This window comes from Taudactylus pleione, unplaced genomic scaffold (assembly GCF_031769625.1).
Source record: "Taudactylus pleione unplaced genomic scaffold, aTauple2 ptg000017l, whole genome shotgun sequence".
NCBI lineage: Eukaryota > Metazoa > Chordata > Amphibia > Anura > Myobatrachidae > Taudactylus > Taudactylus pleione.
In genome coordinates this window covers 15,710,329-15,734,618 of record NW_028284419.1, presented here as the reverse complement: position 1 = coordinate 15,734,618, position 24,290 = coordinate 15,710,329, and the positions used below count along the sequence as shown (strand labels likewise).

General features: G+C 42.9%; 1 protein-coding gene across 1 annotated transcript in view; it reads left to right on the top strand.

Moving 5' to 3' along the window:
- LOC148540826 (uncharacterized) overlaps positions 1–24,290 on the top strand; it is a 634,690-nt gene that overhangs the window by 124,602 nt on the left and 485,798 nt on the right. The window contains exon 3 of the mRNA XM_088481958.1: positions 7,607–7,654. Coding sequence (XP_088338084.1) covers positions 7,607–7,654 — 48 coding nt within the window. The remainder of the gene's footprint in view (positions 1–7,606; positions 7,655–24,290) is intronic.

Genomic DNA, 24,290 nt, shown 5'->3' with positions numbered 1-24,290 from the left:
TTTGTGTCACTCTTTCTATCCACATGGACCGATTGGAGATGACCATGCTGCACAGTTTCTTTGGTGCAGCAAGGTCAGTGCACAAGACCTCAGCTAAGTAATTAGAATATTTTTGCAAGTCAAAAATGTCACAATAAGTGCATTTATATTCTCTCACACCCACAATAGCATATAGGTAGATACAACCCAGATACCTCCCGGGTATAGGTGCCTGGATCACTCCCAATATGTCGACCCTTCACCTGCGTAGCTTCTCTCCTACCTCCAAAAAATGCGTTTCAGCTTTTCTATGGCCTTTATCAAGGTGTGTGTTTCTAGTGGACCTGTATCCTATATATACCCTTAAAACTCTTCCCATTGGTTGTTGGTCAATTCCTTTCCATTCATATTAAAAAAAAACCTTCACTTATATGTTGGGTCCTCAACTCATAGGTTCAATTAATACATCGCTCTCCTTCATTTTCGTAATATTTGGATGATGTATAAATAGTTAAGATCATAAAATTCATTAAAATGCTGCGTGCGTTCTGTCAGTGGAATGCACGTTACTTCCGGTTCCCGTGTACCTAAGATTCGTCCAAAAAGGCTCTTCCTGGCTGTTTTGCCGGAAATAGTGTGTGCACCCACGTTATTGACTACGCTGGGTGCCTCAAACCATCTGGAAATGCCCTCCATTGCGCTGATTCACATAGCGCCCGGCATAATGTCCTTCCCGGGAAAAGCATCGCAGGATTTTGCCTGGGATTTAGATATTCAAAGGTTTATAAGAAAAATTTCCCTAAAGAAGTCAAAAAGGTGAAACCACAAATGAAAGAAATCCTTTTAAACCAAAATCCGTTTCTAACCCCACTTTTAAAAGGGGCTGCTTTGTGGATAGTTTCAATAAGGTAGTCACCGGAGATTTAGAAAAAATTACCCCGAAATGGGGTACGAATCAGAATATGAATAAAAGTGAGAGGGAAGGCTTAAAAGGCTTCAGTGAGAATTCTGATATATAATAAAGCCTGCAGACAAGGGGAGAGGAGTCATTATAATGGATAAAGAGAAATATGAAGATGAAATTAAGAGACAACTGGAAGACAGGAAAACATATGTACCATTAAGAAGTAACCCTAGCGATCGTATACAGGAAGAATTAAAAGTTACTTCAGAAATATAAAGAAGATGGAAAGATTATGGCGAAGGAAGAAAAATATATAAATGTGAAAAATCTGAGTCTTCCAGTATTTTATATTTTACCTACAATCCATAAGAACCCCCTTAATCCGCCAGGAAGACCCATAATGGCGGGTACGGAATCTTTAACAGCCAACCTATATTAAGGATAGTATGGACATTTTAACGAACTTAATAGTGTAAAATGGCAAGAAAATTATATATTGACCACTGCGGATGTGAGTAGCCTCTACACTGTGATTGAACATTCACAAGGGTTAGAGGCTACGAAACAGTTTTTAGAATTTAGTGATTTAGAAAATGAGAATTTTATTCATTTTAGACGGTATTAAATTTGTTTTAAACAATATTTTTTTCTGGCACAATGGGAAATTTTACCAACACAAAATAGGTACGGCAATGGGCACACATTTTGCCCCTTCGTACGCCAACTTATTTATGGGTCTGTGGGAGAAGTTATACATATGGACTAACAATAATTTTTTAAAGAATATAAAAATGTGGTTTTGTTTTATCGATGATATTTTGTTTATCTGGGAAGGTGAGGATAAGAGTCTTAAAATTTTCTGTGACTTATTAAATGATAATGATTTTAATATTAATCTTATTTTTAATACCAGTAGAGATTAATTTGAACTATTTATGTGGAAAATGGTGAAGTGAAAACCAAAACATTTTGTAAACCAATGGAGAGCAATTCGTATATATCCACTAAGAACAATCCTCATCCAACATGGATAAGGAATGTGCCGAAAGACAGATACAAAGAATCAGACGACATTGTATGGATATAAAAGTTTTTGAACAACAAGCGAATAATATTAAGAAAACATTTTTATATAAAGGATACAACGAAGGTATACTGGATGAACATATTAAGGAGATTAAAGAGACCGATAGGGAAAATCTATTAATTCCAAAATTAGAGAGAATGAGAATAATGCATCTCTAACCATCATTATGTCATTTAACAACCAACACAAAGAGATGGAAAAAGTGATAAAAAAAAGCACTGGCATTTGCTATTAAGGGACCCTATTTTGGAACCAATTTTCTCCCAGAAACCTAGATTTATTTATAGGAAAGTGCAGAATTTGTGAAATAAATTGGTTAGGAGTGCCATACCTCCAAAGAAATCAAGTAGAATTAAACGGTAGGTTTCCACAGGTGTGGATTGTGCATGATGTGTAGAAACCATAATACTCCACCTAGTAAAATGGAGAAATTTAACTCGAGGGTTACAAACAAAATCATATGAAATTACAGAATTTATAACCTGCAATACTAAAAATTTTATTTTTCTAAAGGAGTGTGAATGTGACCTCCAGTAAATAGGCTGTACATCAAGACCTTTAAAGGAAAGATGGGCGGAACACCTACGAAATATAAAAAATAGGGTAAAAGGCCATTCCCTATCGAAACATTTTAAAGATCAGCATGGCTGTAAATTTAAAGCATTGAATAGAGTGATAGGGATTAAACAGGTCTATAGTAATTGGCGGAAAAATAATATCCAACAGTCCTTAACACAAACAACAGAGATGAAGTGGATATATGAAATGGGCACGCTCATCCCCAGAGGTCTAAATATTGAGTTTGAACTTAAATGGTGTTTCTAAAAGTATTATTTATAGGATTTTAGTAATATTTATTATATATTATAATTTACCCATCCATTTAGAATTTTGACTATTATGTATTTATGAATTCTGTCTATTTTGCACATTCTATATACATACTTATAATTTTAGGAACTTATTATTCATATGTCCTTTTAGAATGTGTATTATATTGTATCTATACGCTATATTTATATATTCCATTATTACCTGAGCAAATATGTTAATATTGTCTAGGAAACTACATAAACATCCGGTCTGTATTAGTGTCAAGTGTTGCCTAGACAACACATCACTCAAACAGGAAAGACCCATTCATCACTTCCACCAGGGAGGTATGTGTAACTTCCAGAGAAATCCGTGTAATCACGGAGATCTCCATAATCCCAGGCAAAATCCTGCAAGGCTTTTTCCGGGAAGGACATTATGCTGGGCGCTATGTGGATCAGTGCAATAGAGGGCATTTCCAGATGGTGTGAGGCACCCAGAGTAGTCAATAGCACGGGTGCATACTCTATTTCCGGCAAAACAACCAGGAAGTGACTTTTTGGATGAATCTTAGATACACGGGAACCGGAAGTAACATGCGTTCAAATGGTGGAGCGCACGCAGCGTTTTAATGAATTTTATGATCTTAACTATTTATACATCAACCAAATATTACGATAATGAAGGAGAGCGATGTATTAATTGAACTTATGGGTTGAAGACCCAACATATAAGTGAAGGTTTTTTTTTAATATGAATGGGAAGGAATTGACCAACAATCAATGGGAAGAGTTTTAAGGGTATATATAGGATACAGGTCCACTAGAAACACACACCTTGATAAAGGCCATAGAAAAGCCGAAACACGGTGGAGGAAAGAAGCTACGCAGGTGAAGGGTGGACATATTGGGAGTGATCCAGGCACCTATAGCCGGGAGGTATCTGGATTCTATCTACCTATATGCTATTGTGGGTGTGAGAGATTTGCACCCCCCATTATCTGGTACACTGCTGAATATTTGTGTGGTGGTTTTATATTTTATTTTTGTGTACATTAAACAATATTTCACTATATACGATCTATGTATATATGTTTTTTTCTATATACCCTTATGGAGGAGAAATTACCATAGAATATAAAATGCTTTATCAACTGCAGAATCCTTGGATTAGAACCGGTAAAGCGAGAAGAAATATTTCCTTATTTTTGGAACATTTTCTGATTGATTGATATCTATACCCCGGAGGGTGTGCACAGAACGCAAGTACTTTATTCATATATGACATTTGGAGGTTTGGTGACTACCTCAGCGTATTGGAAATCGCACTCTTGAGTTGGAGCAATTGTATCTCGTTGTATCTTAATATTGCATTTATATTTAGCTCTGATACGAGCATATTAATTTATTTTGTGTCCTATTGAATTACTGAAAATACTAAACCTAGGAGGCGCCTCTCTTCCATTTTTCACCGGAAGTACCACTGGTTTTGAAGACTTCCACCGGCCATCAAGTGTAGATGTCTATATACACAAAGCTGTGTGATTTTCTTTAGGCTTTGTGTCAATTTGAGTTGTTTTTGGGTTGTAGCGAAGTACAAGCCCTCTGAGGGCTATAGACTGCAACCCTCCCTCAACTCTGAAGCAGCACACTATTCAAAGTGATACTTTACTTTTCAGGCTAGAATTGGGGATAGCATCCTCTGCTCTTCAGACTGGGAGTGTGGCGCTTTGCTGTAACCTCATTGCCAAGTGCCCCATTGCTAGCATTACCCTAATCTGAAGGAGCAGCAGATTCAGATGTAGGAAGCTGCTGGCTACCTCTTTCTTGTGTGCATCTGTTGCTCCGTATAAGGATGCCGTATAAGCAGGGGCGCCGAGAGGGGGGGAGCGGGTACAAATTGCCCGGGCTTGCTGCAGGGGCCCGGCGGGGGCCCGGGTCCAGCACCGCTCCCCCTCCCTCTTAAGTCACAGCAGCCCAGCACATGCTGCTGTGTGCTGGGCTGCACAGAGAGACTGCTCGTGGCTCCTAAAGCAGCAGCCGGAGCAGTCTCCTATGCCTATTTGGAGTGATCGTGCCCCACATTGGCTGTGTGCCGGGCACACAGCGCCCCCTCCCCAGTGTGTAGCGGCACTGGAAAAAGTAAAAGTTAATTTTTTAAGGGGGCATGGCCACACCTCCCATGATTAGTCCACGCCCCCTATCACCTGGGCCCGGCGCAGCTCTCGTCGGACCTGCATTAAAATCGCTGGATAACATAATGTTTGTGTTTAAGGTGCCCAATAACTGTTGTCACCCTAGGCACCAACTAGGGTAACCTAATAATAGTGCTGGTCCTGATGGTAAAACTATGTTTGAATTTGTTCAGTATAGTATCTGGTTTTGCATAATTTTTTGTTGTAATTTGCACTTCAGCTACTATTACCAGCAGCGGCGGTTCCTTACCTGTCTGGCAGGGGGGGGTCTGTAGTGCACATCCTCCCTCTCCTCCCTTGCCATCCCGGTGATTAACAGACTAAGTCACCGGGAGGCGGGACTTAAGTCTGTCAGGTCGTGGCCTAAGTAAGGGGCGTGGCTTAAGTCAGGAGCTGTTGCTAGGCTAGCAGACAGGCTGGCTTTTAGGGGCTGCATTAGCTGCAGCCCCTATGAGTCAGATAGGACAGCCATTATAGCAGGGGAATGGTTTCCCATGGGAAGCCCTCTCTCTCTGCTATTGCAGTCCAGACTGGCAGTCCCAGGAGAAGACCTCCCCCTGGGACTGCCTGTCTTGCTGTGATCAGCAAGGTAGTGCTTCCAATGAGAAGTCACTACCACTGCTGCTAGCCTAGGCAGTGCCTGCGGGTGTTGGATTTTACTGGGAGGGGCTGCAGTCCCGCATCCCCTAGAAAAAATCAGCCACTGGCAGCAATTCATTTTTTGGTTTTACAATTTGCTACTGGCATGGATGTGTTCTAGGTACTTATCCAGTTTTCCCCATTCTCTAAAGGGATACAGATTTGGTTATCATATGGCTCTTGATAAAATGATCATTAGTGTATGTGTGGTAGGAATTGGGAGTATAGATTTCAAGCTCCACTAGTCAGAGGTTTGTGAGAGAGATTAAATATGCTCTGTAAAGCACTTTGTAGTAGGTAGGAGCAATATACAGTAAATAACTGTTTAATATTTAAGTAATAAATAACCATGAATCGTATTAAAACAAGATGAGTTCTGAATCCTGATTTGCTGTGCTCAGGCTATCCTTTTACAGCATTAAGGGGTCTATTAAACATCACTTAAACTTCACCTGCTTTTGTAGAAATTAACTATTTCACCTACTTTTGTAATAATTAAGGATCGGGGCTATTCATTATAAATGTAAGTCAGGACATATCACTGTCTCCTGCTTACTTTTCAGCCCAGATCTGTCCCGCAGTCCCCATTCACTAATATGGCGACTTAAATAATATATTTTCAGTGCTTGATGCTGGAGTATTCACCATCTTCAGATGTCGTTTGCTCCCGCAACCCGCTACTTCCCTAAGGGAAGTAACCACAGTTTGCGAAGAGAGATCCTCTCTGATCCCTTCGCCTCTGTCCGGGTCCTTCCACCGGACACCGGGGCTTTGTGCACCTGTGACGCCCAGTTCATGCAGGCGCACTAGCACTGCCGAGACAGACTCAGCAGTGCAAAGTTTCACTGCTCCAAAATGAGCAGTGAAGGGGATCGCGGAGACAGCTGATTTTCAGATCAGTTGTATCCGCACCAAAGCAATGTTGAATTGCTCCGGTGAACTTGTGTCCACGGCTGCTACTCGCAGCGAGTTATATACTTAGTTATACCCAAGGACCTTAATTAAAGATGGATGCAATATCGATGTTGGACGTAGTGGTGCAATTTATTTTATTTTTTTTGCTATTGTGCATGCGCCAAAGCCGCACTGTGCACAAGCGGTGATTGTAGTAGAGGGGATTTTTTTTCGCAAAGTTATTGACAAGTAGTGAGCATTTGGGGGATGTAATGGGGGGTGGTTTATAAAATGCAGGTGTCTCGGGGTCCGTTTTCTGGGCATACTCTAGTGAGCCTCTGAAATTTCGTTCACAGCTGGAGAGGCCCCGGTATCTTAGGAGAGCCGCTCTGTCTGAGACAGTATAGGCGTACTCAGAAGTTCGATGTGCGACTGTTTCTGCTTTTGTATGTAAGCAGCAGATATGAGACGCCAGAGGTGGGCATCTCCATGCTCAAGATCTCAGCTAAATAATTCACATATATTTGCAAGTCTGCTGCGTATGGAATTGCAGTTGCAGCAGGATTTTAGTCCATCGCTGAATCAGGCCCTGAAAACCAAAGGGGAACTAGTGTTTCAGACCCTGGCATAGACTGCAGAATAACAAGCCTCTACTAAACTAATTTTGAGTAATTTTGGAAATGTAAGCACATTTAACAAAGAAAATGTGAAACACGTTTACGGAAACCAATTCTGCAAGCTCCAAGTTGCTGGAATGAACAAGTACTAACAAAATATTAAGAGAATATTGAGTTGTGTCTAAACTCTTCATATTCTCGTCCATACTGGACTGTTATGAACTGTATGTGTAACCATGTTGACTCGGGGAGTAGCTTTTAAACCATTTTTAGAAATTGGAAATAAAAAATGCAACAAAAGTGCCAATTGTCAAATGGGAACCAGATTTTGAAATAATAAAACATTCATTTCTCATTATTTCTTTGGCTAGTCGTTTCTTTTACGCTGCCAGAAGAAAAAATGAATATTTTTGTATTCTCCCTATTTCATTCAAATGTTTTTATAAACCCATCTTTTTTTTTCTCCTCTTTTTTAACAGGGGTCAGGTAATGAAACTCGGCATCGATGCAGTGCATGTACAGCTAAGGTAAGTGAATGTTACTTTTTTTTTTTTTCTAGCATTTTAATTTATATATGATCAAGTTCTTCGGTATGTGGTTCCTCTTCTTCAACTTTTTTTTTTCTTTTTTTCTTATTCCACTGCACTTGCTGTAAAGAGTAAGATCAACTTCCACCTTTTTGTTACAGCAGTGGTGTCAGATAGCTGGGTAACACGAGTCCTGAAGCTGAGCATATTGCTGTATGCAGAGTGCATTGCAGGAACTTTGTGGGATTGGTCACACTGCATAGTGTATATGGTTTAATTGAGGGTGGGGCTAGTGATATAATGAATGAATATAGAAAGTGTTCATTGTTTGTATAATACAAATATGTAAACTGAAGTTGTAAAGATGTTTCACACCTACATACAAATAAGACTTGGGACTATACTGTTGTCGGTACACACAGAATACAACTGGTGCAACAAAATTTATTTCACTCCATGACATTGAATCACTAAAGTAGTACCAGGGCATCTCCATGGCTTTATTGCACAGTGGATGGACAAATGTACCTTACAGTTCCATCCTATGGTCTTACTAAACATTCGAACATATAAGTAATTCTTAACAAGAGTGTAGTGTAATGGAACCAGTGTTCATTGCGTACAAAAGTGTATTTATATTGTACTTGGGCCCCATTTAATAGCCATTCTTACTACCAGTGGCCTATTTCATTTAGTATTGCAGTAATACTAATGAATATGCCATAGTCCATCGACGTACCCCCTCCTCGGCGTCATCCTCCCCTCTGCCTGCCTATCGGGCTGTTGTGCCTTGAGCATTACGTATTCACCCAACGGGTACTCTGCAATGCCTGGAAGACTTTGCTGAAACTGAAAATTCTATTTTCTGGGTCTTCATTGCCAGCAATGGGGGCCGTATCGCGATCGCCATCTTTAGCTAAGCTTACCACTGTTTGTTAAAAGCTGAAAGGAGGATATAACCTCTTTAGCGAGTGCTAAAGGGGTTATGTCTCGTTGTTAAAGGGATATTTTGGCCTGGTTAATGGTAGTATTGAGCTATTTAAGAAATACCTGTTGCATTAGATACAGTATGAGATTTCTCCTGTGTTAGGCAAAGTAGCAGAATGAGGTCTACAGTTTAGGGCAATTCATCATGTGCCACTGTCCCAGCAAGATTTTCTTATTAAATTTCCTTAAAACATATTTTGTTATTACTGCTAATAGTAGGGATAGATGATATTTAAAGGGGCAAACTTGTGATAGATTATAAATAGACCCCTAAGTCTGGATTTTGTCAGAGTATGTATACTGTATGTTATATAAAAGGAACAGGAACATGTGGTCTCATCTCCTTGAATCCCTATTTGGATAATTACTAAGAATTTTCTCACATAAAGTCAGATTTGTTTTTGCTAATGAATTTTTCCAAAACCCATACTTAAAACCCATACTTATCGCTGTGGATTTTCTAGTTGTAAGGGATTTAAGCACTTTAACTACTGTATTTTTCTTTTGAAAGACCAACTTTGCTGTCAGGTGGTAACAATTGTAATACTGCCAAAAGGGGGTAACATTCTTAAGTTCACTATGATATGCTGACTAATAATTTAGAGCATTCCATGAATTCTCATAACAATGCAGAAAGTGCTTTAATTGTGTAACTAAGCAATACTTTGGTGGAGATCATAAATAAGACATTTGGCAGAAACATCTGTAAGGAGTGGCATTGAGCTAATAGTTTAGCCTTTAAGTGACATTTTAACTGCAGAAGGTATTCAGAAGTTTTAACATTAGTAAGTTTTGATGGAGCTAGCAGAGCAGTATAAATCATACTTTCCTGCTCACCTGGAATGTATGGGAGACTCCAGTTATAACAGTGTACACTCTCAGACTTGCGCCCCAACACCTCTCTGCACCCTCCTTGCCTGGCGTCCATTTTCCAACTGTACAATACAAGTGGGCGATCTGGGGGGAGCCGATGGCACGATTCATTTGCAAAGTAACACGTTTTCATATAAAACAACAAATCAGATCACTTGTATTGTTTTGTGATGATACTACATTGCAAAATAGCCCCACTAATTAAAAAAAATTGTCATTACCACCAATGCTATACAATGCAGCCCTAGTTGGCACTAATACACTTTACTGTCTTATGCTGTGATAGCACTAACCGCTCAAGTTAAAGATCCAATTGATTTTATCACTGAATAGTTTATGTGAAGGCCAGTGTAAATATGTGCACTATATAAATTTGTTTTATATACATTTTTAGTGGCAAACGCAGGATTTCTAGAGGGGAGTTTCCAAATGCTTGATTTTAGAGCGAGTGTGGCCAGTCCATGAAGAGGGTATAACTAGCACTTATCCAGCTTTAATATGCATCATACAAAGTATATTGTGTTGCATAATTAAAGCATATACAGGACCAGCGATCACATTATGCCATTAGATACGGCAGTAGGTCCATCCTGTCTGAGCAGAATATTTTTTTTCAGATGTGGGCACCATTCCAGAGCATTGGTGTAAGTCCGGGAGTCTGGGGTAGCAGCAGAAGAACCTAGCCAGGGCCGGTTCTCCCATTACGCATGGTACGCAGCTGCGTAAGTCGCCAAATAGTGAAGGGCGCCTCAGCTGTGGGCCACGGACAGACTGTGTCTGTGTGACACAGCTGCACCTCGTGTGTAGCGCTGACCGGACGGAGTTCGGTCAGCGCTACACAGCACAAACACACAGCCGCCAGCGCTGGCAGCTGTGTGTTTGATTTAGCAGCTGATGAGAGTCAGACAGACTCATCTGCTGCTGCTCCCACTGCCAGAGCTGGACATCTTCCGGCTCCCGCAGTGGGCAATGGGAGTAACGTCATGACGTCACTCCCATAGTGCAAAGCGGCGGACGGAGGAGCTGATATCGGCGGCGGGACCAGCAGCAGGAGCGGATTTCAGGTGTTTTTTTTTTATTACGTCTCTACTGCGGGCGGGGGGAGGTGGATTACTACTGGGGGCACCACACGGGGGGAATACTACTGGGGCACCCTAAGGGGGGCTACTACTGGGGGCACTACAAGGGGGGCTACTACTGGGGGCACTACAAGGGGGGGATTACTACTGGGGGCACCACAAAGGGGAATTACTACTGGGGGTACCACAAGGGGGGATTACTACTGGGGGCACTACAAGGGGGGGCTACTACTGGGGGCACTACAAGGGGGGATTACTACTGGGGGCACTACCAGGGGTGGGAATACTACTGGGGGCACTACAAGGGGGGGAAATACTACTGGGGGCACTACAAGGGGGGGATTACTACTGGGGGCACTACAAGGGGGGACTACTACTAGGGGCACTATATAAAGGGCATTGCATGAGGGAGTACTACTGGGGCACTATATAAGGGGCTTACTATTGGGGGCACAAGGGGCACTGCACAGGGGGGACCACTACTGGGGGCACTGTAAAAGGGGCACTGCATGGGGGTACCACTACTGGGGGCACTGCATAGGGGGACTACTACTGGGAGCACTATATAAGGGGAATAGTACTGGGGGCACAAAGGGCACTGCACAGGGGGGACCACTACCAGTGGCACTGCAAAAGGAGCACTCTATAGGGGGTACCACTACTGGGGGCACTGCATATGGGGACTACTACTGAGGGCACTATATAAGGGGAATAGTACTGGGGGCACAAGGGGCACTGCACAGGGGGGACCACTACCGGTGGCACTGTAAAAGGGGCACTGCATAGGGGGTACCACTACTGGGGGTACTGCATAGGGGGACTACTACTGGGGGCACTATATAAGGGGAATACTACTGGGGGTACAAGGGGCACTGCACAGGGGGGACCACTACCGATGGCACTGGATAGGGGGTACCACTACTGGGGGCACTGCATAGGGGGACTACTACTGGGGACACTATATAAGGGGAATACTACTGGGGGCACAAGGGGCACTGCACAGGGGGGGACCACTACCGGCCGCACTGTAAAAGGGGCACCACATAGGGGGGTGCCAAAAAATATACTTGCTTACCAAAAAATTTGGGCTAGGGCCGGCCCTGAACCTAGCACTGCCCTGGACATATACAGTCAGGTGCATAAATATTGGGACATATAGAAATATTTTGGCCTCTATTCACCACCACAATGGCTTTGAAATGAAACAAACAAGATGTGCTATAACTGCAGACTTTCAGATTTAATTTGAGGGTAATTACATCCAAATCAGGTGAACGGTGTAGGAATTACAACGGTTTCTATATGTGCCTCCCACTTTTTAAGGGGCCAAAAGTAATGGGACTATCAACTCAAAAGCTATTTCATGGACAGGTGTGGGCTATTCCCTCGTTATTTCATTATCAATTAAGCAGGTAAAAGGTCTGGAGTTGATTCTAGGTGTGACATTTGCATTTGGAATCAGTTGCTGTCGACTCTCAATATGAGATCCAAAGAGCTGTCACTATTAGCGAAGCAAGCCATCATTAGACTGAAAAATCAAAACAAACCCATCAGAGATATAGCAAAAACTTTAGGTGTGGCCAAATCAACTGTTTGGAACATTCTTAAAAAGAAAGAACGCATCGGAGAACTCAGCAACACCAAAAGACCCGGAAGACCACGGAAAACAACTGTGGTGGATGACATAAAAATTATTTCCCTGGTGAAGAAAAACCCCTTCACAACAGTTGGCCAAATCAAGAACACTCTCCAGGAGGTAGGTGTATATGTGTCAAAGTCAACAATCAAGAGAAGACTTCACAAGAGTGAATATAGAAGGTTCACCACAAGATGTAAACCATTGGTGAGCCACAAAAACATGAAGACCAGATTAGAGTTTGCCATACAACATCTAAAAAAGCCATTACAGTTCTGGAACAACATCCTATGGACAGATGAGACAAAGATCAACTTGTACCAGAGTGATGGGAAGAGAAGAGTATGGAGAAGGAAAGGAACTGCTCATGATCTAAAACATACCACCTCATCAGTGAAGCATGGTGGTGGTAGTGTCATGGAGTGGACATGTATGGCTGCTAATGGAACTGGTTCCCTTGTATTTATTGATGATGTGACTGCTGACAAAAGCAGCAGAATGAATTCTGAAGTGTTTCTGGCAATATTATATGCTCATATTCAGTCAAATGCTTCAGAACTCATTGGATGGTGCTTCATAGTGCAGCTGGACAATAACCCGAAACATACTGCAAAAGCAACCAAAGAGTTTTTTAAGGCTAAATAGTGAAATGTTATGCAATGGCCAAGTCAATCCCCTGACCTGAATCCGATTGAGCATGCATTTCACTTGATGAAGACAAAACTGAAGGGAAAATGCCCTAAGAACAAGCAGGAACTGAAGACATTTGCAGTAGAGGCCTGGCAGAGCATCACCAGGGATGAAACCCAGCGTCTGGTGATGTCTATGCGTTCCAGACTTCAGGCTGTAATTGCCTGCAAAGGATTTGCAACAAAGTATAAAAAAGTGAAAGTTAGATTTAGGATTGTTTAGTTTGTCCCATTACTTTTGGCCCCTTAAAAAGTGGGAGGCACATATAGAAACCGTTGTAATTCCTACACCATTCACCTGATTTGGATGTAATTACCCTCAAATTAAATCTGAAAGTCTGCAGTTAAAGCACATCTTGTTTGTTTCATTTCAAAGCCATTGTGGTGGTGAATAGAGGCCAAAATATGAAAATTCTGTCAATGTCCCAATATTTTTGCACCTGACTGTATGTACCTATTGGTCTCCTTATGTACTGGACAGTCTATTATTATACAGTATTAATAATTAAACCTATTGATGCTCTATAGCAGTGCACCCCTAACACTGCATGTTTTCCAAATCTTCTAGTTGGTGCACAGGTATATTTATTACTGGCTGACACATTATAAGATCCACAGGTGGTGCTAATCATTTCATTTGTGATACTGAGAAGAAAATGCAGCACTAGTAACATTGTATTATATTACTATTTCTATTGTGGTCATGGTGTGTGCTGGGGACGTGGGTCTCCAGGCAGACTGAACCCCCCCTGTGTTTGCCTATGATTTTTATATAAGTTTTATATAGCCTTTTCAATATTGCATCCACACTTAATTGAGTTGCAATATCAAGCGGAGTACCCCTAGTCGACACTCCTGTTTTAATAAATTATACTTTCCATTTTGATGAGCACAAGTAGTGTGTGCATATATTTATTTTTATACTCTCCTTGGGATTTTCTAGCAGATAACCTGTCTTATTGGCTTCACCTTTTGAAAACCTGGAAAATGAACAGTAAAAGACAATTTTAAGGATTATTTTTGAAATGCAAAAATTGCAGATGTGGTCCACTTCTTGCACAAGCAGGGCCTAATTGTGTGCCAAGTGCGTTTCTAAGTCCACATTCTGGATTTGTTAGGCACATGAGAATGTGCATGGTGGAAAGAGTGTATATTTTGCTGCAATTGTTTCGGAACACCCCTTCATTTATTTATTTTACCATCGACTTTTTTCCTAAAATTGTTTGGTTTATCCTAATTTCTGTCTTTAAAAGACCATCCAATGTCTCCTCGCTCGTAATTAATTTACCACTTGTGTCACTCGCGTGTGTTTGAACTTTATTATATAACATTGCAGTTTTTCACAAAAGTGCAACAGGAAGGTAATTAAAGCCTTGCCTTCTCCTGAATTCCTGGGAGTGCTTCCAGATTCCCAGTATGGTAAATGGCACTTCTTGTGGGTGGGGCTTGGAAATGCACTATACAGGGAAGAACCAAAAAGAAGGTATTCTCTGGACACTGGGGAATGGCCATGACCCACCCCACCCCCGTGTTTTATATTTATCCAGTTGGGGGTCTATTTACTAAGCAGTGTTAGGAGACAGAGTGAAAAGTGATAAGGTGCTAGCCAATCAGCTCCCAACAGCCATCTCACAGGCTGTGTTTGAAAAATGACAGTTGGAAGCTGATTGGCTGGCACCTTATCACTTTTCACTCTGTCTCCTAACACTGCTTAGTAAATAGACCTTAGTCTTCTAGGTTAATTTTAATTAGCTTTATTATGCTCTACAGAGAGGATTGGTGGAGAATAAAAAGAAGCACCAGAGAAATGACTCAAGCAGCTGTAGCTTAGCCTAACATATGGCAATATTCAGCTGACTCAGCCAGTGGACAAGATCTACATAAATAATATAAGTCTGTTGTGAGATGAGCGAGGAACTCTGGGAATATATACAATGGTATCATGATAGAGGCCTTATGCTTTTTTTTTTTTTTGTATTTTCAGTTTATAACCCCAGTTGTCTTTTAACTGCCATAATATCTATGAACCTTTCTTTATGGCATAAGCGTTCTGAAAGTTGTGGTACCTCACAGCCAATGAGTGCCAGAAGTGTATGTCATAATATATTACCATAACCTCATTATAATCTTAATTTAATTATCTCTCATTACTGAGTCTGTTGCTTTTTTACTACAAAAAAAGTGGGTATTTGCTATTGTGTGGGTTTTTTTTTTTTCCTGTAGCTTGTTCATGAAATATAGGACACTATGTATGACTTATGTTAATTTGTTAGGGCAATGAATACATTAAATTACATTAGCGAATGGCCGGAAAGCAATAATTACCAGTGTAGGTGTGTCAGAAGCGATCATGTTCAGTTTTGCCAGTTAATTATTAAGATTTTGTTCTGAAGGGCCCAGATCTGACATTCAGCTTTTAATTTTGCTGTAAATAAAATTCTCTAGTATACAAGGCAAGAAAACTCTGCCAAGGACTGGCTTTGCTCTTGGATTTCTGCTTCTATTTTTTTTTTCAATCTGAACTTCCAATAAGATGCCAAAATAATTAGTGTCAGTGATGTGAAGTTTATTGCATAGCCCCAAAAGGGCACATTATAATAAAAATAGCAATTTTGTTTTTTCAATCCTCTTGTCTCTCTTTAAGTTACAGTATATAAATTTTCTACTGGAAATGCTAAACTTGATACAGCATGATCTTAAAAAATAGAAGTAGTTTATGGTTCTGGAGGGGTTTTTTTTGTTTGTAAACTATGTCTCTTAATGAGTTTTAAAGTTTCATTCCTTTGCTTCTTCTAAACAACAAATTCTTGGCAGCTATTTTTCGGATGGCATTTTGTTTAAGGGTGTCTGTGCATTCGGGCTACCCCTTGTCAATTAATGTACTTTTATAAAGGTCACATGCATCTCCCAGCAGAGGGTTACCATAGAACATTTCCAAAAAGAGGCAAACTTGGTGTGTTTTCTATTGATGATGTATTGAGAAAGAATTAGTTATCCCAAAATGATCCTGATTATCTGCTTCTTCTGAGGTATCTGAATCTTTAGCAATTGGTTCTATTCATAATGTGTACCCTGCTGGTGCTGTGTACATTTAGTTAGGGTATCCGATGTAGTGTGCAGCACCTCCTCACGGCTACTCTCCTCTGCTCCGGCAAGGACGTTGGTATGACATCCACAACCAGAAGGGCCCTGAATACTACTGGGGTGCTTAGCACATAGTACTAGGTAGAGGGGACACATATGGACATCAAGTGTAGTGCAATGTCAAAAAATGTTGTGTGCCAGACCATCTCATGATGAAATAACTACAAAACTTTATTCACACTCCTTCACATTCTCTAGGACATAAGTATATTGGTTGCAAGCATTACTTTGTGAACTTCTTCCAGGACAATACTTTTAGTAGTTGCAGGAGTGCCTAGAGTGGTGGGTAGATTGCCTGGACCTCTATAAGGGCCCAGGAGTGCAGGGGAGGCATAAACATGACCCTGCGATGCCTTGACCATGCCCCCAGTGTGTGCATAGGTACATACTGAACAAGAGGGCATAGCTGTGTCCGTTACTGTGGTCAATTCTCCCAAGCACCTGAGCATGCTGGAAGTCTTGGAGGTGCTGGGTATATGGTAAATACTGTATATTAGTCTTGATGGTTGTAATAGATGGTTACTTTCCACCTCTAGCACTGTCTTACGCATAATTTCACAGCAGAATAAGGCACCAGCCTCTCTCCCCAGCTAAGCACATGCTGCGGTGGGTCCAGGAAGGTGGCTGTCGCTGAGCACAGCAGTCTCCTCTGCCTGCATGATGTGCAGGGATGGGGGGTAGTGATCACACCGATGGCCCTCTCCCCTGGGTCTGCATCAGGCTGAGGCACACATGGCGCCACATATACTGTGTTTTCATCATTTTATGTAGGGGGTGTGGCCATGCTGCCACAAGTAGGCCACACCCCTGCAGTACACGGGCCCGACCCCTGCTCTTTAAAGCCAGGCTCAACCACCATGGGAAACGCTTAACGCGTGGCACCTACCTTTACAGAGGAACCCTCTCTCCTACCATCACCCTTTCATCAGGCAGGCATACTGACATCTCAAATAGTCAGGGACTTCACAACTTAAACTACAGGATCCCACCGCAAACCCCAGCCACTGTGCAGCTAGTATGAGGTGCATGAGTAGTAGGCTTACCTCTTAGCTGACTCATTCCTCTGACTCTAACTTTGCTATCTTATGGGTGTAGCCAATTAATGACTAAGGGGTTCTCCACTCATGCAGGCTTTACAGGAAAGTTTTTTTTTTAGTTATATGGTGCAGTGTAAATACAATAAATTGATGCAATGAGTTATGACTGAAAGCTAAATTATATACATGCAACCAGTGGCGTTACCGGGGAGGGGGGTCAAGCGCTGTGTCGGACTGCCGGGTGGAAGGGGAGGGGCTCCACCATCCAGATCAGTCTGGTCCAAAATAGTGAAGTGTACGCACTACACCGGAAAACAAACCACCACCAGCGTCGGGTAGCACATTCACTGACAGTGAGTGTACTAACCGGCGTCGTCGGTGTGTTTGTTTTGTGTGTGGTGCGTGCACTACACTATTCCGGACCGGACTGACCTGGACATCCGGAAGCAGCCAGCAGCAGCCAATAAGCATCAGGCAGATTCTTATTGGCTGCTGCACCCACTCTCTGTAGCCATAATTATGGTGCACTTACTCTTCTCCATAACTGGTGTTGTACCCGCTATTCATATATGGGCTCTATACCCCTGCTTTGTATGGTATTTCCCCCTCACAAAATAATTGGAGATGATTCTACCACTGCAACAATAGAGCTCTGTAGGACCCCATAAAATCCTCCCTGCAACCCCTACTGTGATGACCCCTCTGTGCTCTGAGAGGAAACACCTTAGCTCTGTATCTCTCCCTGCCCCTCTTTCTACAACCGGACAGATCACACACAGCTGTATCTCTCTCCGCCCTTCTCATCACACATAGAATATCATTCTTCCTACTGTAACCAGGGGGTTTCACACCACTATTCAGGGACCTGCTATCTGACATGTTTCACTGCAGGGCTCTTTCGCTTAAGCATCTGGTTACTCAGGACTCTCCTCTAGCCATGCTGCCATCTTGCAGGGGATGCTTCTTCACAATTGTTTAGCACTATCTAGATGCAGGTAATGTGGACAGTAGATTTATTTCAAGGCAAGACCTGTCTAAGCCCTCACAAAATTAGACCACGCAAAAAATGCAGATAGTGGGCCTGATTCAGACCCACTCGCGAGCGGCTGTCCGCTCGCAAGTGGGTCGATGTTATGGACTGAGCATGCGCACGACGGAGGGAGCTCCGTCGTGCGCATGCGCCAGACGCGACGAGCGAAGGAAAGTCCTTCGCTCGTTGTGTCCGATCAAAGGGGGCGTGCTGTCAATGTTGATTGACAGCACGCCCCCTTTGGTGGGCGTGCCTCCCTGACGGGGGCGTTCCCACGGGAACGCCTCCCGTCAGAAGCCGGCCCACTGACATCACTAGTGATGTCAGTGGGAGTGATTTTGGCTCTGATAGAGCCAAAATCCCTCCGGAGCTTGCGGTTGAAAACCTCAACCGCAGGCTCCGGCTCGCAAATTCGATGGTCGCGATGGTCTCGACCATCGCGACCATCACAATGCACGCTCGTATAGCCTGTGGGTGGTGACCCACAGCTATACGAGCGTCCAGGAGGACGCTCCATGAAAATGGAGGCCGGCCCTCATTCAGAGCGTGCGCTCTGCTCAGAGCGTACGGCTCTGAATGAGGGCCAGAGTATAGAAAAATAAATATTGTAACATTTTGGTCTATACAACTTTATGAAGTGCCTACTCGGAACATCGGTTTCCCTTTTAAAATGTATTTATTATATGAATTGAGGATTCTTTTGATCATTGATGGCAGTGGTACGCGGCGAATGCTAAAACCTGTATTTTTCTGTTGATCTCGGCGGTGAATATTTACACTGCTTGGTTTTGTCCTGGAAATGTTTCTATGCGCTCTCACGCCTTTTGAAGAAGTGGAGGGATCTCATTGGATCCCTTTTCACTCACATAACTGTTCCTATATGAACGAGCTGTTAATGCCCTGTGAAGATGATATTGGAGACAAGCTGAATATGCTAATATTTTTGGTGCCTGTTCTATTGGGCCAGACCACAGCCCCCATTGTGAGTAATGCAATTTGCAGAGTCACTTTACGAACACTGAGATCTACCATGGTCCGGGTTTGTTAAATAGGCTAGTTATTTAAATTACGTAGAAATCGCTGTTTCTATATGATTTTCAGGGGAAATTGGGGCCCGAATCAGACTCCGACGCTAAGAAGTGCTCGCTCGTAGCTGCCGATGGTTCGCATTGTCCGTATGCATCGCAGTGCGCGAACCGCAGCAAAAGATTGGAAAGCGTACGCTCGCCCAGCATAGACAGCCCACCAGTGAGTGACAGAAGAAGCAGTTTGTGGGTGGCAACAGGGGGCTGGCCACTAGAAACGGGGGAATGTAGATGCGAACACAGGCATGCCTGACCGAAATAACGCTGTTTCAGAGGCATGCATAATTAACAGGCAGCGCCATAGTACACATCACCTGGTTGTATTTCACACTGAAGTGATCGCAGTGATTGAGGAATGGTATAGTCAACCACAAGCGCTTCCGATGGTACCCGATGTACCGATGGTTGTCTACACTTCCTGGAGATGACGTGCGCAAGTGGGCATCTTAAGACAGGCTGGTGGGAGTCTGCATACACAAAACGATCGCACGGCCAAACATACTGCACGTGCTTATGCCTTGCTGTGCGTTCGCCTGCCATGCCGTCACTTTGCCGAATTTTCTTATGCTGGGAACGAGCGTTCGCGTCTTGCGGCCGGGTCTGAAACGCGCCCTTAGTTCAATAAATATGTTCCTAAATGTCTTCTGGCAACATTTAGTTTTTATTCCATTTATCATGATTATATGTATAGCAAACAATATAAAGTTTATTTACAGTACTTGGAGAACCAAACTTGAATTCTGCTAATTTGTAGCACAATCTTTTAGTAACCTTGTTAAAAACATTTAAATGATATACATAATCCCATCTGTTTTATCAATGAGTCAACACTTTGATTTTATGCATCATTTTGTGTAACAGACGGCTTGGTTAAATTAATATGTATACTAAATCAAAATAAAATAAAGTTTATCTTGGATCACACTACTTAGGAGTAGAGGGCCCAATATTGAGTGAAGTCAGGTATCCTTTATACCAGTGGTTCCCAAACTTTTTTAATCACAGCACCCTAGAGTATGTTTCTTATTGAGAAATTCAGCTAAAATTAAATGAAGTAAATTGTGCTTATATCTCACCCTTAGGTTCAGTTATGTGGTGGTTGACAGGGCTGCACTTCTTTTTGTCCACATATTTTAATTATCTGTTATTAGCACAGGTTTTGCCTATGGCACTGACTAAAAATCCTTTTATTTGGAACCGAACCATCAACCTGAGGCACCCCTGCAAGTTCCCCCAGGGTACCACGGCACTGTGGGCCTGATTCAGACCCGGTCGCAAGTGCTGTGCGCTCGCAACCGGGTCGATGGTGGCCCACAGCGCATGTGCACAATGGAGCCGGCACCAAATGGGCGAGCTGTCGATGTTGAGTGACAGCTCGCCCCCTTTGGTGGGCGGGCCAGGGGGGTGGCTGCCCAAATGGAGGCGTTCCCATGAGAACGCCTGCCATTTGGGGGCCGCCCCACTGACCTCACGAGTGACGTCAGTGGATAGATTCCAGCTCTGTTAGAGCCGAAATCTCTATGGGGCTTGTGGCCACGAGACCCTACCACAAGGGTCTTGTCGCAAGCCCCAATGGTTGCGATGGTCTTGACCATCGTGACCATCATCATGGGTGCTCGTTATAGCTGTGGGTGGTCACCCACAGCTATGCGAGCGGCCAGGAGGCCGCACAAAAAAAGAACGCCCTGATTCGGACGAAGCGCTCTTTCAGAGCGTCCGGCTCTGAATCAGGGCCACAGTTTGGGAACCCCTGCTTTATACTGTACATATCATACTGTAGTACAGCTTTAAATTAGGGATGTGCTGGCTTGGATTAGTTTGTTTTTTCCCGCCAAATTTGGATTTTTCCCGCCAAAAATCGGGTCTCAAAAAGAGGCAAAACGTCATCTTTCATGGACAAACCTCATCATTCCTAGACAAAAGTCCATGAAAGATGATGTTTGTCCATGAAAGATGATGTTTTGCCTCTTTCTGAGACCGATTTTTGGCGGGAAAATCCGAACTAATCAGAGCCTGCACATCCCTACTTGTAATAGGCAAACCTTACACTGATCTGGATTTATCAGACTGTTTTTTTTTGCACCCAAAGTGTAATTGCTCCATGAGCCTTGTATTTACCCTCTCCTACATATTCTCTCGCATATATTGTATAAATCTTGCCTGCAGTGTTTATATCAGGTTTCCATGTGACTGGTGAATACATACAGTATGACAGGTTGATATTCATTATGTAGACATTGCATATGTCAGCACCACTTTGCACCAGTATGCTGCCAAGGTTTAAATGCTACTTTCTGCATTGTAAGGAATGCATTTGGCATCCCAACAGTCAGGATGCTGGTGGTCAGAATGACAGCGTCGGATGTTGGTCATGTCGCGAATTGGACCCTGGAAGATTTTGTAACTTGTGGCATGATGGGTTCGATGAGTCATGGTTTCAGTTGTTCCAGGCTGATAGTTTGGTTCGGGTGTGGCGCAGGCCCTATGAGACCATGGATCCCAGTTGTCAATAAGGCACCGTGCAGGCTGGTGGTGGTTCCATAATGGTGTGGGGTGTGTTCATGGGGCATGTGTTTAGTCCACTGGCCCGCCTGAACATCATTGACCGGTAAATGCTACATTGCATTGCTGGATGGCCATTTGCAGTCCTTCAAGGACCTCATGTACCCCCACAACTATAAAATATTCCAGCAGGATAATGCATCATGTCATTGGTCCCAAATTGCCCAGAATTGATTAGAGGAGCATTCTGGAGAGTTCCAACGAATGGTGTGGCCGCCAAGTTTGCCCAACATAAACCCAATAAAGCATCAATGTGACGCGGTGCAGAAGTCTATTCGCCCCCAAATATAAGGGAGCTGTGGGAAGCTATCCAGACAGCATGGGTCAACCTCTCTAGAGGTCTTTCATCCACTTGTGGAATCTATGCCAAGTTGAGTTGCTGCCCTTCACCGGGCTAGAGGGGGTTCACAATACTAGGCATCTATCCCATGACTTTTGTCATTTCAGTGTATCTATGTATATATGTGTATTATATATAAATATTAGCTCTTCCCATCGCTTGTCTAACTTATATTCAGATTTTCAACAGCAGATTTTGAGAAGTTATTTTTCAAAAATCAGGAGTTATTCCAGTGAGCAGTAGTAGTGAGTAATGTACCCAGTATATTTATTAGCTCATCTGTCTCCATCCTTTATCAATATGAGCACAAGTACTGTACAGTACAATAATATAAATAGTATCTACCACCTTGTCTATCTGAGCTACATGTGAAGGTGGCCATACATCAGAGACAGGTTTTTGCGATCCGGCAATGCGACGGTAAGTTCCGGCGTTTCCGTGTGGAAACGCCGACCTTCCACCATCGATGTTCTGCGATCCGTCGCCGGATCGCAGACACTTCCCATGTCAAATGTCGGCGATTTGACGATCGCGATCATTTTTTGATCGCGATTGGCAAAATCCAACATGTTGGATTTCTGTGATGCCGGGTTGCAGCATCGCGGGATCGCGGCAATCTATTGCTTATGGATGGGCCCCATTAGACTCTGAATTCCTCAGGACACTGAGATGTATCTTGTCCATATTCACTTACTGTATTATGTAAACGTTTACGATGATGATAAATGATAGATCTGCCTGTTAATTAAATAACCTTATCCTTTCTGTACACTGACAGGTTTCAGAAAAGTGCACAAAATGTCATTTTATTTATGGCTCTCATAGTGGATAATGTGAAGTTCGTCATCCATTCTAACTCTGACATGCTTTTATCTTTAACATAGGAGATCAAGTCATGTACTAAGAGGAGATTTCAAACTTTCATGCCAGCATTAAATTGCCCTTTATATTTACAGCTTTAAGAAAGTTCATAATCTAAGTGTTCCCTGCCAGTTAATTTCCTGCTAATGAACATTTTACAGGTTCTCATATGAAGATGCTGCTCTCCTTCCTAAATCCTTTCTCTGTTCATTATTACTTTTGTCATTAAATATAATTTCTGGGCCACGATTCTTCTATTCCTACACAGATGCCCTTTATCTACAGCTGGAGTAATCCTGTCACTGTTTAAATGAACTATAACTCTGTGCAAGTTGTCAGGGCCATATCAGGCATTGATGGGGCCAGAGGACAAGTAACTTGTAGGGTCCTCCTATCACATTCATTTGCTTAAAGAGCACTCCCAGTTACATACTAACTTTTAACAGAGTTGCTCCTCCCTCCTTACCGAAGCCCAAGAAGTTGGAAAATCAGGCCTATTGGATGTGTGACTAAAGCTAATGGCTGCAATTCCGTTTGTTTGAAACAAAGTGTTGAGTGGGATGTAGTTTCCATCCCAGCGCTTACAATGCCGGTGCTCAAACTCCCGATGCCGAAATCCCGACAGGTGTCAGAATCCCAGCGGCTGCGGGCCCGATGGTGAGTGTTTGCATTAACTCCAGGCCACCTCTCAGACACCACCCAGGAATAACCAACACTCGGCCGCCCCATTTCTGATACCGTCTCACCCGATTGCAATAGAATCGCTGAGCGTACACTCAATGAAATGCAGGGATTATAGTTATTTTCAGGACCTTTTGCGCATGCACAGTAGAAAATAATTGCTCAACACCGTAAACATCAGCATTGCTTTCTAATTGCATAGACCTCTGATCAGGTCCTACCTCAAACTTATTCCACAAGCCTGACAATGATTTCAGTGTACTCCAATGGTATCCACAGTCACCAGATCACTATAGGGACATCTGAAAAGGGGGCATGGCCTTCTGACCCCCTCCCCCCCCCCCATTTTCATCCCAATAGGTACATTTCCAGCACTCCTGGCTGCTCCAGGCTCATTCCCATACTGTGTTGATGCAGCTATTCACCTGTTGCAGTGAGAGTTCTCCCCCTGCAGAACAGTTGGGAGGTATGCCACACAGTGCCCCCCTTTCCAGTGCGTCCGAGTACTTGCCTCCCGTGGCCAGCATCTCTAGACTTTGTTAGGGATGGACATAGAAAACCAATGGTTAGCAATCATCAATGTTTCCTATTCGATGGAAGTACTTTTTCATCGAATACTGGGAATTTGATGG